This window comes from Micromys minutus, assembly GCF_963924665.1.
Source record: "Micromys minutus genome assembly, chromosome: 1".
NCBI lineage: Eukaryota > Metazoa > Chordata > Mammalia > Rodentia > Muridae > Micromys > Micromys minutus.
This window is the reverse complement of record NC_137969.1, coordinates 97,255,923-97,269,984: the sequence shown is the minus strand read 5'-3', so window position 1 is coordinate 97,269,984 and position 14,062 is coordinate 97,255,923. Positions and strand designations below refer to the sequence as shown.

The following is a 14,062-nucleotide window of genomic DNA, read 5'->3' as shown; positions in this document are numbered from 1 at the left end:
ACATACACACACATACACACACAGGTTGAAGAACGGGATTCATCCGACATTGGACAGTTATTGAGACACTAGACAACATGTCTTTGTGGAACTTACACTCTGGCTAGGAGACAGGTAGGGAATGGAATCTATTGAAGGGTGATAAATGCTATGGAAAAAAATTAAGGAGAGGAGGAGCAAAGCGAACTGGAGAAAAGTTGCTAAGAAAGTGACATCTGTCAAAGGTGGAGAAAGATAAAGGGCTGTCCAGGAAAGGCAGGGTCAAGGGTGTAGTTATGTGATGGGCACATCTGTAATGGAAGCCTGTGAACTTAGAGCCGAGAAAGTAGGGGGAGGGGCAGAAGCAGATGATAGGGACATCATTCAATTCATGTAGGGCTTTGCGCATCCCCATGATGTCTTCAGTTTTCAATTAATCTGAACAAGATGTGAAATCGGTTGTTGGTGTGCTCTGGTTGGTGGTGGCGTACACTTGATCACATGGTATCCACATAGAGCCCAGGAGACAAATCAGAAGAGATTAAAATAAAACCCAAGGATGCCCCCAAATCTCAATCAGAGTCACAGTATTAATAGTGGGCAGACATATTTTAAAATGTGGTTGGCGCTGTGACAATGTGATTGGCTGGTGGGTTATCTGTGAAATGTGAGGGAGGAAGAGAATCTTACTGTAGCCAGGGGGGAAGCTGGGTTAATGATTTAAGATGGCTCAGGAGGAAGAGGTTTGTTTGGGACATGTCACACTTGCTGTGTCTGTGGAGGACCCATGCACAGATGATAAATGGCCAGTGTGTGTTTAAGTCTGGAGTCCCAGGTAGGAACAGAGACCACATAGCTGTGACTCACTGGGAGGAACACAGAAACACATATGCACACAGACAGAACACATATGCACACAGAGACACACAGAAGGTCCTGTGATTATATAAGAAAACATTCATGATGCACAAAAGTCAGGAATGCAAAACACCCCAATTTGACTTAAACTTAAGAAACAGAGTGTGGAGCTAGAGAGATAACTCAGTGGTCGGGAGTGCTGACTGCTGTTGGTCCTGGGTTCGAGTCCCAACAACTATATGGTGTCTCACAACCATCTGTGATGGGGTCTGATGCCCTCTTCTGCTATGTCTAAAGACAGCAACAGTGTACTCATAAAATAGTTTTTCTTAAAAAAGAGAAAAAACAGAGTGTGTATCTGTACATATATAAACATATACATTGTATACATATGCTTCTACATATATGTACAGATACACACACAAACATTATATATATATATATATATATATATATATATATATATATATATATATGGAAGCATTTTCAGAAAACCAGTTAGATCTGGGAATAATTACCATGTTCTTCATAGCATTTAGGTTTTATGTAAGACTGTACATTACTGTGTAATTCCTTTTTAGATATATATTTTATTTTTAGTTATGTGTGTTTTGATGTCTGTGTGTGACATACATGAATTTGTGTGCAGGTGCACATGGAGGCCAGAAGAGGGCGCTGGACCTGGGGCTGAAGCTGGAATTCCAGGCCTTGTGAGCCACCCACCCAATACAGGTGTGGGGAACTGTAAGCAGGCACTCTGGAAAAGCAGGAAGCACTCTGTTCAACTGAGACATCTCTCCAGTCTGGGTAGGTCATGTGTAAAGAGCAAGAATGGGTTAAGCAAATTATTGAAGCCTTTATCTTCTAGAACATGCTTCCATCATCTACTGTGAACTCCAGTCATGCCTCAGTTTACCCCACTTTCTCTTTTTACCTCACAGCGTTCTCTGATCAGTTAATATCAAATAGGCATTGGGTGGGGGACAGGGAAACCGGTGGTCTACCATCCCAAAGTTGGTTCCACAAAATGGGAAGAAGCAGAAACCAAAGCCCAATGCAGCATTTTACCTCAGAGTCCTGATTAGGGAATTTAAATTCTTTAAGCAGTTGCCAATTTAATTCTCAAGGTTTCTTTCTTTCTTTCTTTCTTTCTTTCTTTCTTTCTTTCTTTCTTTCCTTTCTTTCTTTCTTTTAAATCATGACATTTAGAATAGCTGGCTCCTGAAACTTAAATGTTCCTTTGTACATTTAATTTCCAACTATAGCCTAGACCAGAACAAGCAAGGAGAGCTGAATGGTAGGAAAAGGTTACTGTAAACTGCTTTCAAAGCACAGGCTTGCGGGCCTGGGGCGGGGGGCCTTAGCTCTCTTATACCACAGGCATTAAGGGTGAGCATTCTCTCTCGGGGTGCAAAGACAATCTCCAAGCTTCTAGAACAGTGCTTCTCAACCTTCCTAACACTGTGGCCCTTCAATACAGTTCCTTATGTTGGGGTGACTCCCAACTGTAACATATTTTGTTGCAACTTCATAACTGCAATTTCGGTTCTGTCATGGATTGTTAAGTAAAGGTCTCTGCTTTTCCGACGGTCTCAGGCAGCCCCTGTGAAAGGGTCATTTGAACCCCAAAGGGGTTACAACCCACAGGTTTTGAACTGATGCTCTAGGAATCTAGGCTAGGCAGGTTTTGTTTTGTTTTTTAGAGTTTTTCCATTGAGATGTTAGAGCTTAGAAGAACTTGACTCCCTCCTTCCCACATCTCCTGGTCCCATTTAAACACACTTCCTCAGATCCACTCATGATAAGCAATGGAATTAGACAACCGGTTGTCAGCCCAGGACTCCTTCCCCCTCAAGATCTCTCTCAGGTGAAAAACACCTTTTGAGAAAGGAAAATCGCTGTGGGTGATTTTTCTACCTTTGGAGATAGCTCAGCTGGAGGAAAGCTGTTATTTCCCCCTTAGCAAACCCAGCTGTCAACAGCTATAGTTCTTCTCCCTGAGCCCAGCGTCCCCCTCCCCCTCTCCTGCTCATGTCAGGCCCACAGTGAGCACCCTCTACCCTTCCCCAGCATTTCTCAGAGTATCTCCAAAGTCTGGGCTGCGCCTACAGAGGGAGGCGGATGAGTAAGCATCCCTGATCTCTCCACCACCTGCTACAGAGAAGGCAGAGGAGGTCACTGCTGGAAGGTGCCATTCAAACCCTACCGGCTCCAAGAGGCGGAGGACATTGTCTGCCTTGTGGTTGACAATGTGAGATTCAGTGGATGACTTCAGACCTAAAGGAAACTCCCAGCATGCAGAGCTTTTGCCTCATCCAAGCTGAGGAGAGCTAACCGGGACTCAACAAGAGAGAGAGACCTGAGGTCCAGTGATCTACTTATCTAAGTCTAGAGAAGTCCCTCTTCCAGGAAGCCTCCAGGGTTTTCCTCTGGTATATGGGGACTGCATAAAGATCTCTGGGAACTGGGATGATGGCTCACTGGGTAGTGCTTACTGAGGATTCTCAATACCCACAGAAACCCTAGTGCTCTGACACTCACAACACCATGAACATGTTAGAAACAGATCCTAAGGACTTGCTGGCCAGTGCAGCAGACTCCGAGCTCCAGAGTCAGTGAGAGACCATGTCTCAAAAATATATGACAGAGGAACAATTAAGGGAGATTCCTGAAGTTGACCTCTGACCTCTACAGGCATGCACACTCAAGTGCCTGTGCACCTATGTGCTCACATGCTCACACACATTCACAAGCACACGCATAAGTCACTCACGGATGGGCCCTCTGCTTCACAAAGCATGGACGCTGCAGAATAGGTATGACAGCAGTAACTGGGACCCTCCCTGACTAAGAACTCCACAGTCATGCAGACCCCTCCCCTCACCCAGGTGTGCACCAGAACTCCCTGGACGAACAATAACCACAGCAGGGCTGCCCAGCTCAGACTGGGGGTGAGGGGGTGTTAGCTCTACAGGAGTGCGGAGTGCGCGGTGAGGCAGGCTGGGAGGCCTCAGATTTAGAGCCAAGAGGATTACCCGCCGGCTGACTGAAGCATGCACCTAGAGCCATGGTTTAGAGACTGCTACTGTCTCTAGATTTTCTCCACTGTGAAGACTCCTGCACTAAACACTACCCTACACCTTTGCCGTAGACTGAAGAAAGGCCATCTGCGACACCCTGCAGCTAAGATGCAACACTTCATCTAAGAAGGGACTTCCTGGTTATTAGTCTTGGCAAATTCCAGACACTAAACTTAGGCTGAAAAGACTTCCAGAACCTTCCCCCTCTTTTTGTCTTTTTACCTGAGATCAAACTCGAGGCCTAACATAGGCCAAGCAGGTGCTCTATACCTTGCCTCTCGATTCTCTTATTTAAACATTTTTCTGTCTTCTGGTTTCTGTTGTTGTTTTGTTGAACAATCGTTAGTCTATAATTCTGAGGCTGGCCTGGCTTTATGAGATCAGAGAGGTAACTTGCCCCTGGCCATAAGGTAATTGAGAAATGTAATAAGTACTCAGAGGTATGAAAGTTTGTCCCCTCCCAGATCTCCCAGGGGTCATGTCAAAAGAAAGGTGCCAGGTAAGTAAAAAGAACAAAAACCCAACTGCTTCATTCTGACTTCAAAAGGGGGCCGAAGGACACAGAGAAGCTTTCAGTTTACAAGTTTAGACACATCTTATCTCAAAAGCACCAAACCTGGACAAACGTGGGTCTCTTAAATTAAGAGGGAGTGAGTGGACATGCCCTCCCACTCCAACTCCTGCACCCAATAATGATCAGTGTTGGGGCCCCAAGCAGTGAGACTCTGGGAAGAAGAGAGGGGGCAGTTGACTGAATATCCAAGGCTGATGCTGTTTTCTTCCCACACTCCCCACCTCAAATCCAGTTCTTGTCCTGGATTGGGACGAGGCAATCTTGAAGAACCGAGACAGTGGGAGAACCCTACAGAGACAGGGCTTTGTGGTTTGTTCCCAACGAGAGGCAGGAATTATGCACATGTGACTCTGCACAGGACTGAAAAGGCTGTGGGAAGGTCTAAAGAGAGACATGAGGCTCTGGTGTTTGTCATGGTCCCCTTGGTGCCAGAGCAACACCAAGGGGCTGCCTGATCTTATCTATACCCTTGAGTAGGGTCATAGAACTAGTAAGTCCAGATGCCTCTGCCAGAGAAAAGAGGATTCCATTAATCAATATGGCACACAGGAGTCATGAATGCAAACTCAGCTGGCTCTCACTAGGCTTGGCAGGAATAAATATCAGTTACCAACTAACTGAAGAACTTTAGATAGTTGGGTTAATGCCAAAGAACGACAAGCTACATCCAGTAGTGTGTCCGGTGATATTGCAGTTCAGAAGCCCCCTCTTCTCCTTACTTCCCATAAAGTCAAGGCTGACTTAATTGAATATACCCGGCAATGATCTCAATGTGTCCCTTCTAAAAAGACATGGAGGTTCAAAAAGATTAATAGTGTTGAAAACAGACCATTGGCAATGCCCCTTAATAACGTTACCACATCTGGGACACACTGGTATCTGTGAGACCATAAAATATGATTTCTGTGAGAATCAAGAGTATTGCTGACTTGGGCCAGAGTACAAGGTTCTTTACAGGCAAGGACTTCCTGTAGATGCCACATCTACTGTCTACTGCCTCTGACAGACGCCATGACAGGTGACCGAGGGTAGCTAGGACTCAGCCTTTCTTCTTTCACTGCAGCTCAGTTGTCACCTGGGAACTGCCCTTCACTTCTGACCTCTCCCTGACAATCCACCTTCTTCATTCTAGCTGCCACAAGTTCAGCCCAACTTGCATCACCTGTGACAAGTCACCCTGAGAGCTTCATAGAAAAGAACCATTGATCCAAGGAAAAGAGCATCTCTCCTGTGATCAGATTCAGGTCAAGCATTGTTACTGTAGATATAATTCGACAACCCTAGGGAGTTGTCAAAGCTCTTCTAAGTGATACGTGTTGCTATCTTTTGAGGAAGCATCAATTAAATCTAATATTAAGTCATTGATCATTCTATCTGAGAAGGGATTTATACTCTTCCTCCATTAGGACAATGCTAGATGCTGTTATCAAATGCAGCCCCCAGTCTCCAGTCTGTTGGTAGCTGGTTTCTACAGCACGCCATGCTTAGATGAAAATTCTGACATAGCTCAGAAGCTTAAAAGTGGGACAGTTAGCACCGAAGGTCAGACTCAGAGTCCCAGAGGAAGAGCTTGCTCCAACTGTGAGCTACCAACAGTGACAGGAACATGCAGGGCTTCCAAGGTGTTGTTTCTTAGACAACTTCCAGATGGCCTCAGGAACTGAGTAAATGTTTTTATTTTCAGGAGCCATTTCAGCCCATGGGCAAAGTTTTGAGGGGAAACAGGCGTGTCGTCTACAAGGCATTTCTGTGGGTATGTGATGCTGGTTGTTGGGGATACCACTGATATGAGTTTTGTAAATGTTCACTTGTCTGCTGGGATAAGATGACCTCCATGCTTTTTTGAGCAATCTCTCACCACTAACAAGCTTTCTCAAGTCTCGTCCTCACCAACCTCCCAGAATGCAGGCATGACATTCTTTATCCCCTGGTCTCTCTATGTTTGACAGTGATTCGCAGTGAAGAACATATTTTGCTTTGTACCAATGAGTATTTATCTACATTGGTGATACAGCTATTCCTGAAGGTCATGCATAGCAAAGCCTCCTGTCTTCAGGTGTGAAGACGGTTATAAAGAACACAAGTTTTCTTCATTGGAGAGATGAAAAGGTCTGCCTGAAAATGGGACTATGTTCCTTCAATATGAGGATGTGGTGGCCCTTGAGAAGCAACGGTCTCACCTTATCTGTGGATACCACAAGCAAAACAACAGAGGGCTCTTTGGTTTTGTTTCTTTCCCTCGGAATTGAAGAGCAAAGGAAATTAGGAAGAGTATGAGAGTAACGTGGGCTACCACAGCTTCTTCAGTAAGGACAAACTAAAGGAAGCTGCCCCCCTACTGGACACTATGTCTGACTTCAGGCACCAGCTGTGCATGATTTTGCCTGATACAACTTGAGTAGAATCTTAGGCTGTAAATCAAAGGAGGAAACACCACCACTATAGAGACAATCCTCCATTAGCATCCTCTCACCAACAGAAGGAACACCCCAACCTTCTAGTGTAGGCCTAGCTCATGAAGCCACACATTCTACCACCCAGAAAAGGATACACTTTTGCTTTCTGACATACTCTCACTTCTAAAATTAACTTTTTTTTTTTTTTTTTTTTTTTTTTTTTTTTTTTTTGCTGGGCCTTGTGTACTTCCTCTGAGTTCTTTTGTTGATGAGACTGAGGACCAGGACTTCCCCAGCTGACCTCACCTCACTGATACTGAGAACTCCACACCTCATGGCCAAAATACAAAGAGGTATTATACATCATATCTATGTTTTCTCGGTACAATCATATAAAGAAATTGTCCTCAAATGCAATGAGATCTGCTGCTAGAAAATCAATACTAATCTTTGGTGATCACTTGTGATCACAGTATTTCCTGACCTATATTGCTCTCCTGAGCTAAACTTCCCAAAGAGACTGTAACATTTTTAAATTGGAACTGCCCAGGCTCGGACTTGAAGTCTTCATCTACTTGCCCTAGCCCTTGCCCACAGGGCTAGTAAAAATGACACTGTCTCTCGATCTGTTCATTTCTTCAGTCGTAAGAAGCTTCTTGCATTGGGACATGATTTCCTATACACAAGCACGCACTGGCATGCATGCAGATGCAGTGCTTTCTACGAACTTGCCAGTCACAGTTAAGAATGCTCATGGCCACTGAAGGTCAATTTGAACTCAGATTTCAGAATCAGGCAGTAGCCAATGGGACTATAGTCTTCCTCCACTAGGAAACATCCCAAGAATCCTTAATTGTTCCTGCCCTCTCAACCCTGGACCAGAAATAGCAGTCTCCAGGGGCATCCACTTTCGTCTGTCTCTCAGCCTGATTGCCGGGCTCTGGTGGAAAGCATTGATGAAGAAATGCTTAGGGGAGAAAGCTCTCCTCTGCCACGGCATCTCTGTACTTTCTGTGATGTTCCATCTTGAGAGGTTCAAAGGATTCTAGAGTTTACAACTGGAAAAAGAAGCCCAAGGGCGGGCCATGAAAACCTGCCCCCCCCCATGCCAGAGCTAAACTAAAGGAGCCTGGCACACACCTTGCTCTAACAGATTTCTTTTAAAAGCCTCTCTGCTCTTCTTCCTCTCTTTCATGGTAGAATGTGATTCAGTTCAGAGTCCCTGACCAACGTGGAGAGCTTACTTGCCAAGTGAGCCCATATTCCCTTAACTGGCTAAACAGCTCTGTCAGAGCCTGGCTCCAAGCAAGTGAGCAGGGCTTGACCATGCAAGCCACCCTGACCTCTGAACCCTCACCCACCCTGACCTCTGAACCCTCACCCGCCCTGACCTCTGAACCCTCTTCTACTCACCACTCCTTTCTGCCTTGGGCTTCAGTGGCTCTGGCTCAGGCTCAGGCAGACATGGACAGGGCCCATCACAGAGGGAGCTGAGGCTTTTGCCTGTAGAACAAGCATGGAATTCCAACTTGCACTGCAAGAGAGAGACGGGACAGACCATCAGAACATGGTGAGGCCAGATGCGTGCTCAGCTTCCCAGGTACCCTTGCTTTAAGGGAACAAAGATGGAGAAGGGAGAAGCCTGTCCTTGCTAGTGGTCTGGCTTTCAGAACTCTAGCTTGGGACTGGCCCTTCATATTTTTCCAAATAACTCCCAAAACACAGCGGAAGAACTGGAAAGCAAATTTAAATTAATAGCAGGCTCAGCGGTCACCATTTATAAAATATGATTATCTGAAAGCGAATGCATGTGGAAGTTCTATGTGACCCGTGAGGCCTCCCAACAAATCCTCCCACATGGCAAGTGCTGAAGAGCACCCCGAGTAACCTGCTTTCTCATCACCGGGACAGGGGCTGGTCCTAAACAACTTAAAAGGGAGAGAGGTTTGTTTTGCTCATGGCTTCAGCTCATTCGATGGGACACTGTGGTGGAACTGCTGGCATCGTGCTGGGCAGGAAGTAGAACAGGAGAGAGGGGAGCCTGGGACAGGACACAAGACACAGACTGCTTACTTCCCACAGCTAGCGCTCCTTCTCCAGACTCTCTGAAACAGAACCATCAGTTGGATACCAAACATTCAATCCACTCAACGCCCTGGGCACTATGACGGATGTTCCGTGTGTGAGCCTACTAGGGACATTGTGTATCCAAACCACAGCAAAGCACAGCCACCTCTTTTCTGAGACTGGGTGGTACATCTGAGGTGCTCTGCCTGCCCCTTCCTCTGGGGGCAGTGGGCAATGAAAGCGTGTGCCCCTCCCCCATCTCCGGAGTTCTTGTGGCTAGAGCCCTCCTATAAAGAACCTGGGATGTAATGGGAATATCCACCTAAGTCTGCTAGTCGTGTCAGAAGTCCACAAGCTACAAACTCCTGTCATCATCTGTCAGCAACAATGGTAGCTTTTGGGCTGCTCTCCTAACTTTACATTTAAGTCTCAATGGACTCAAAACACACGTAGGAGATAGCGAAGGTATTTACGGGTGTCCTAGACCACAGTGGGTGCCAGTTTTCTTATTACTTGTATAATATGGAAAAAGAAATTGAGGCTCCTGGAGGTTACGCAACTCATAAAAGACCTTAGCACTCAGTCAAACGCATGCCTGACTTCAGAGCCGAGCCCTTCAGGGCCCTCAGATAGTCTCTGTCATGTGGCTCAGGGTTCAGAGCACTGAACCTATGTGGAGTGTGGTTGGTTCTGCACCTTTGCCTTTGGCCCAGATGTGTTATCTGAGTTTCCTCCTTTTCTGTCTGTCAAATTCTCAGGATCAAGGCTTGCATATAATCAGTCTCCTGAAAAGGCCTAGGGCCTAGGAACCTGGTGGAGGTTCAAAGGAAGTAGAGACAGGCAGAACCGACTGTGTACCCACTCAGCACGCCATTTCTTATCGGGTGCCACGGGGAATCATTTAACGGAAGTGAAAGAGCAGATACAGTCCCTGCCTTAGAAAACACAAATCGTCCTCTGAGAAATCACCAGCATTTTGTGATGCAACTCTCTGGAGTACAGGTGGACCTGGGCTCACAGAGAGAAAATGAGATGTTCCCTTCCCAGACTAACTACAAACCCAGGCAAAGTGCTTTATAACCGGCCCCAAAGGTTCTGCAGTCTCTGGGTGTAACTCCAGCTGTCACCCATCCAAGGGCAATGGCAGAGCAAGAGAACAGAGAGCAAGCCTCCTGCTCCAGCCCGAGCTCCCTTTGATGCATGCTCCTGAAATGGGGTGACCAGCATGCTCCCAGGAGTCAGAGGCACTTTGTGAAAGGAAGCCAGACCTGGGCCTTAAACATCACTTGCCCTGGCTTTGGAGTAAATTAGAGTGCATTCTTGTAAAGCCGTGCGGACAGGACTATATGGTAAGGCAGGCTGTGTGAGGATATATAGCCGGAGCCAAAAGGCCTCCGGGTATGGGATGTGCCTGCAGGCAGCAGGATGAGCTGACAGGAAGCCGAAAGGTCACTGTGTCGACTCTTGCTTCAAATAGCACTGGGCCCTAGTTTGATCTCTGTTGCTGTGATAAACACTGGCAACTGCTAACCTGACACGGAAAGGCTCATTTGGCTTACAGGTGTCAGTCCATCGTAAAGGGAAGCCAAGGCAGCGGCCTGGAGGGAAGAAGAGAGGCAGAGACCACGCAGGAAGCTGCCTCCTGCCTTGTTCTTTGTGGTTCGCTCGGCTAGCCTTTTTGTTCAACCCAGTACCACCACTCAAAGTGGACAGGACACTCCTATATCAACGGTTAATCAAGAAAAGGCTGCCCAGGGGTCAGTCGATGAGGGAAATTCCTCCAGAGAAATTCGTTCTTTCCAGGTGCCTGTAGCTTTGTCAAGCTGACAGAAACTAAGCCACACACACACTGAATGCGTGCAGATGGATTCTACTGTGACCAGCCGGCTTCCTCCTCTTCCTCGGGGCTGGCTCTCTAGAATGACCCTCAGTTTCAGATTGGAGGTTTGCAAACCAGTTTTTAAGGAGACTTTCTGAATCTCCTTTAGGAGAAAATATCCTTTTATGTGTGCATCTGTTTCGTAACCTTTAAATGATCACCTGACTTCTCATCATAAGGCCTTCACATACTAAGACGTAACTGCCTCTTTACAGACTCAAGTGTTTTCCCTCCCCAAACCCTGTGCCCCTTGGTGCGTGTGCCCTGTGACCTGGCACCTGCCTTCCCTGCGCTTCTGGTTCCAACATGAAAGGCAGACGGATCAGCAGCAATGGTGAAGGGGCAGGTCCCAGCAGTTTTAGCACTTCACTTGGACTTCCCATCATGCCTTGCAGATATCACATGCCACAGAAGAGCTGTTCCTTCTGCTGGAGACTCGGAAGGCAGAACTGAAGCTCACCGGGGCTGTGGGTAAGCCTCTGTGGGGGAGACTACCGGCTGGCTCCCTTAGAGACCACGGAGTATAGTAAGGAGAGCTTCACTTCCCGTCTTATGTGATGTGACCCACAGTGAGCCTGGCACACCGTTGGTATTCAAGAAATAGAATAAGCTAAAGGCATAAAGAAGGGTAATGGTGTGTGTGCTACAAACCGAAAACCTCCGATCTGTCGGAGAGCTTCCCAGCCAGCCAACACAAAGAAGTTAGGGTGTTAGGGTTAGTAGTTCATCTCAGCTGTTTAGCCCACCCTGTATTCTACCCATGCTCCCCTCTGTCTCTCCTGGAGCCCCGCCCTCAGAGCTTGCCTCTTGGTTTCATGCTTGCCCCAGGCTACCGACAGGGACAGTATTCTCCACGGGCCACACACCCGTTTCCTACATGGCTCTGCCTGAACAGGAGCCCCAGATGGGTGGGACCTCTTGCAACTCAGCCTGCTCGGCTGGGTAGCAGCAGCCCCTCCATGTTTCCCTGGCAGCGATCCACAGACTGTCAGCCTCTCTATACTCCGGAGAAGAGACACTGAGAAACAGTATCCATTCGAGGCTCCGGGGTGCTTGCTTTGTTGTTGTTGTTTTTATTGTTGTTTTATCTTCTTGGAAGATGGGTAATGTGAATGATGCATCAAAGGCTGAAGGTCTACAGCAGGTGAGGTGACTCTGCAGTTCCCAGCCCTCACTGGCATTCTAGAGGGCCTGGGATTGCTTTCCAGCACCCACTGGGTGGTTCACAACCTTCTAGAACTCTAGTTCCAGAGCATCTGATGCTATTGGCCCCAGGCACCCGGTAGTCTCAGGATGCAGATGCATACGCATAGGCAAAATAATTCAGGTAGGCTTATGTGAATTACTTATATACAAGAAACAAAAAATAAAATAAAATTTAAAAATGTAAATGGTTGTAATCCTACCATTTTATTTGAATCTTTAAAAAATTCGAAACAGGCTATACAGACAGACAGAGCTAATAAAAACTCACATGGGGGGTTTGACGAGTGCCCTCAATTTTATGTGGCCTCCCTAAGAGAGGCAGCAGGATCACAAATATGGGTGTTTGTTTTACATTTTAATTTAGATTTTTTTTTTTAACTTTGCTCCTGGACTTAACAACTTCTATAAATAATACACATAATTTTGTGCATCAAACATGCTTTCTAATGAAACATAAATAAGATGTGCACTCTTTTCTGGAGGTAATAACCAAGCTAGAACCATATCTCGCTCCCAGGAAGGATGCTCACCTGTGGGGAGCCCTCAGGGAACCCATGGTGGGGGATGTTGGAAGCTATGAATTTGAATTATGAGTCCTAAATGTTCTTGGGGTTTGAGACTTGAGACTAGGTCATCTCATAGCGCTCCCCCCACCCCATCTAACCCATCTTTCAGAAGCAAGCCTCACAGATACAATACAGTCTTTTTCTTGCACCAGGTTGTTGCCAGAGCAGAGGCAACAGAGAGGCTGAAACAATCTCCACAACAGCCTTACCCAGAGGTGCCAAGTGACTCTCAGGGAGTCCTGCCGAGTGAGCTCTCCAACACCAGTGGGGCTTGGTCACCAGACAGGTGTTCATTCATCTTCCTCTCTCAAGCTTCAGGTTCCAGGCCCCAAGTTGGACTTAGCTGGCCCCACAGTGCCAGCTGAGACCATCTCAAGGCAGATGTGCTGTGCCCTTAGTCCAGGCCTACTAAGAAAATGAGAGCCAGGGGGAAACAATGTTGCTGTGGAGCCTTTCTGAGGCTCCCCACTAGAGACAGGTAAACAACCCTAGAGATGACAGGCTTCTTCCAACTAAGCAGAAACAGCCTTGGCTTAGGCAGCGCCCAACTGAGCTGGAACAGTAACAAAGTGTACAGAGCAGCGTGAGATTTCTCTTTGAGAAAGAGGCAGTAGGGGACCAAGTGGGAGAGAAGGGATTCGACAAGGGAGATGTGAGCAAGGGAGATGAGCATCTTCCCAGCATCAGAGGGTACCAGGAGCTCCCTCCCAATTTTAGGACCAAATGAGAGGGGCTGAAAATCTTTCCTACAGTATGTAGAAAGCAGGAGCTAAACTCTGATATGAACTCTCTTATGGACGTTGATTGCTCCGCCATGAGGTCAAGTAACCTCTCTACCTGTTCCTTCTACACCAGCCCTGAGAGGATAGAGGATCTAGGCAGACAGAACAGGGTGAGCAAAGTCCACCTTTCACAGTTCAGCAGGTAAAAACCAAACAAGGCTAGAAAGCATGACCTTCTTGGGGCTAGTAAGAGTGGAGCATTACTTGTCTGCCACCTAGGGAAAAAAAATAACTGTTTTGAAAGCTTTAAACAAAGAAAATTGGTAGAAGAAAATCCTCTGGGCTGGAGAGCCCCTCTCCTCTCTGCTCCTTACAGCACACAATAGCCAAAGCCAGAGGTGGACCTGGGAGGCCACCATGAGACTGAAAGACTCCCATTGGGATCATAGTTGAGTTGGTACTTCCTACCCACCCTGAAGAGACTATAGCACCTGAAGAAGACCCTCTGCTTCTGTCTGTAGTAAACCCCTAGTCACCCTCTGGAAGCTATACACCTCCCACCAGGGCCCAATTCCATTCCGCATGCAAACTAGGTACAAATGAGTCTTGGTCCTGGACCTTTTAACAGTGAAGACTCCACAGAGGCAGGCAAATGACACTAGGTTTCCTGGGGCCTGAAGCCAGTATTTTGGGTGTCCTTATAAGGAAGGGATATGTGGGCACTGAAGTAACCAA

The 14,062-nt window shown here is 46.9% G+C and overlaps 1 protein-coding gene across 1 annotated transcript in view; it reads right to left on the bottom strand.

Annotated features, from left to right (window-relative positions):
* The window catches only part of SPOCK1 (SPARC (osteonectin), cwcv and kazal like domains proteoglycan 1), a gene marked incomplete at both ends in the record, with an annotated part of 466,604 nt that overhangs the window by 72,551 nt on the left and 379,991 nt on the right, over positions 1 to 14,062 (bottom strand). The window contains one exon of the mRNA XM_080941295.1: positions 8,301 to 8,421. Coding sequence (XP_080797421.1) covers positions 8,301 to 8,421 — 121 coding nt within the window. The remainder of the gene's footprint in view (positions 1 to 8,300; positions 8,422 to 14,062) is intronic.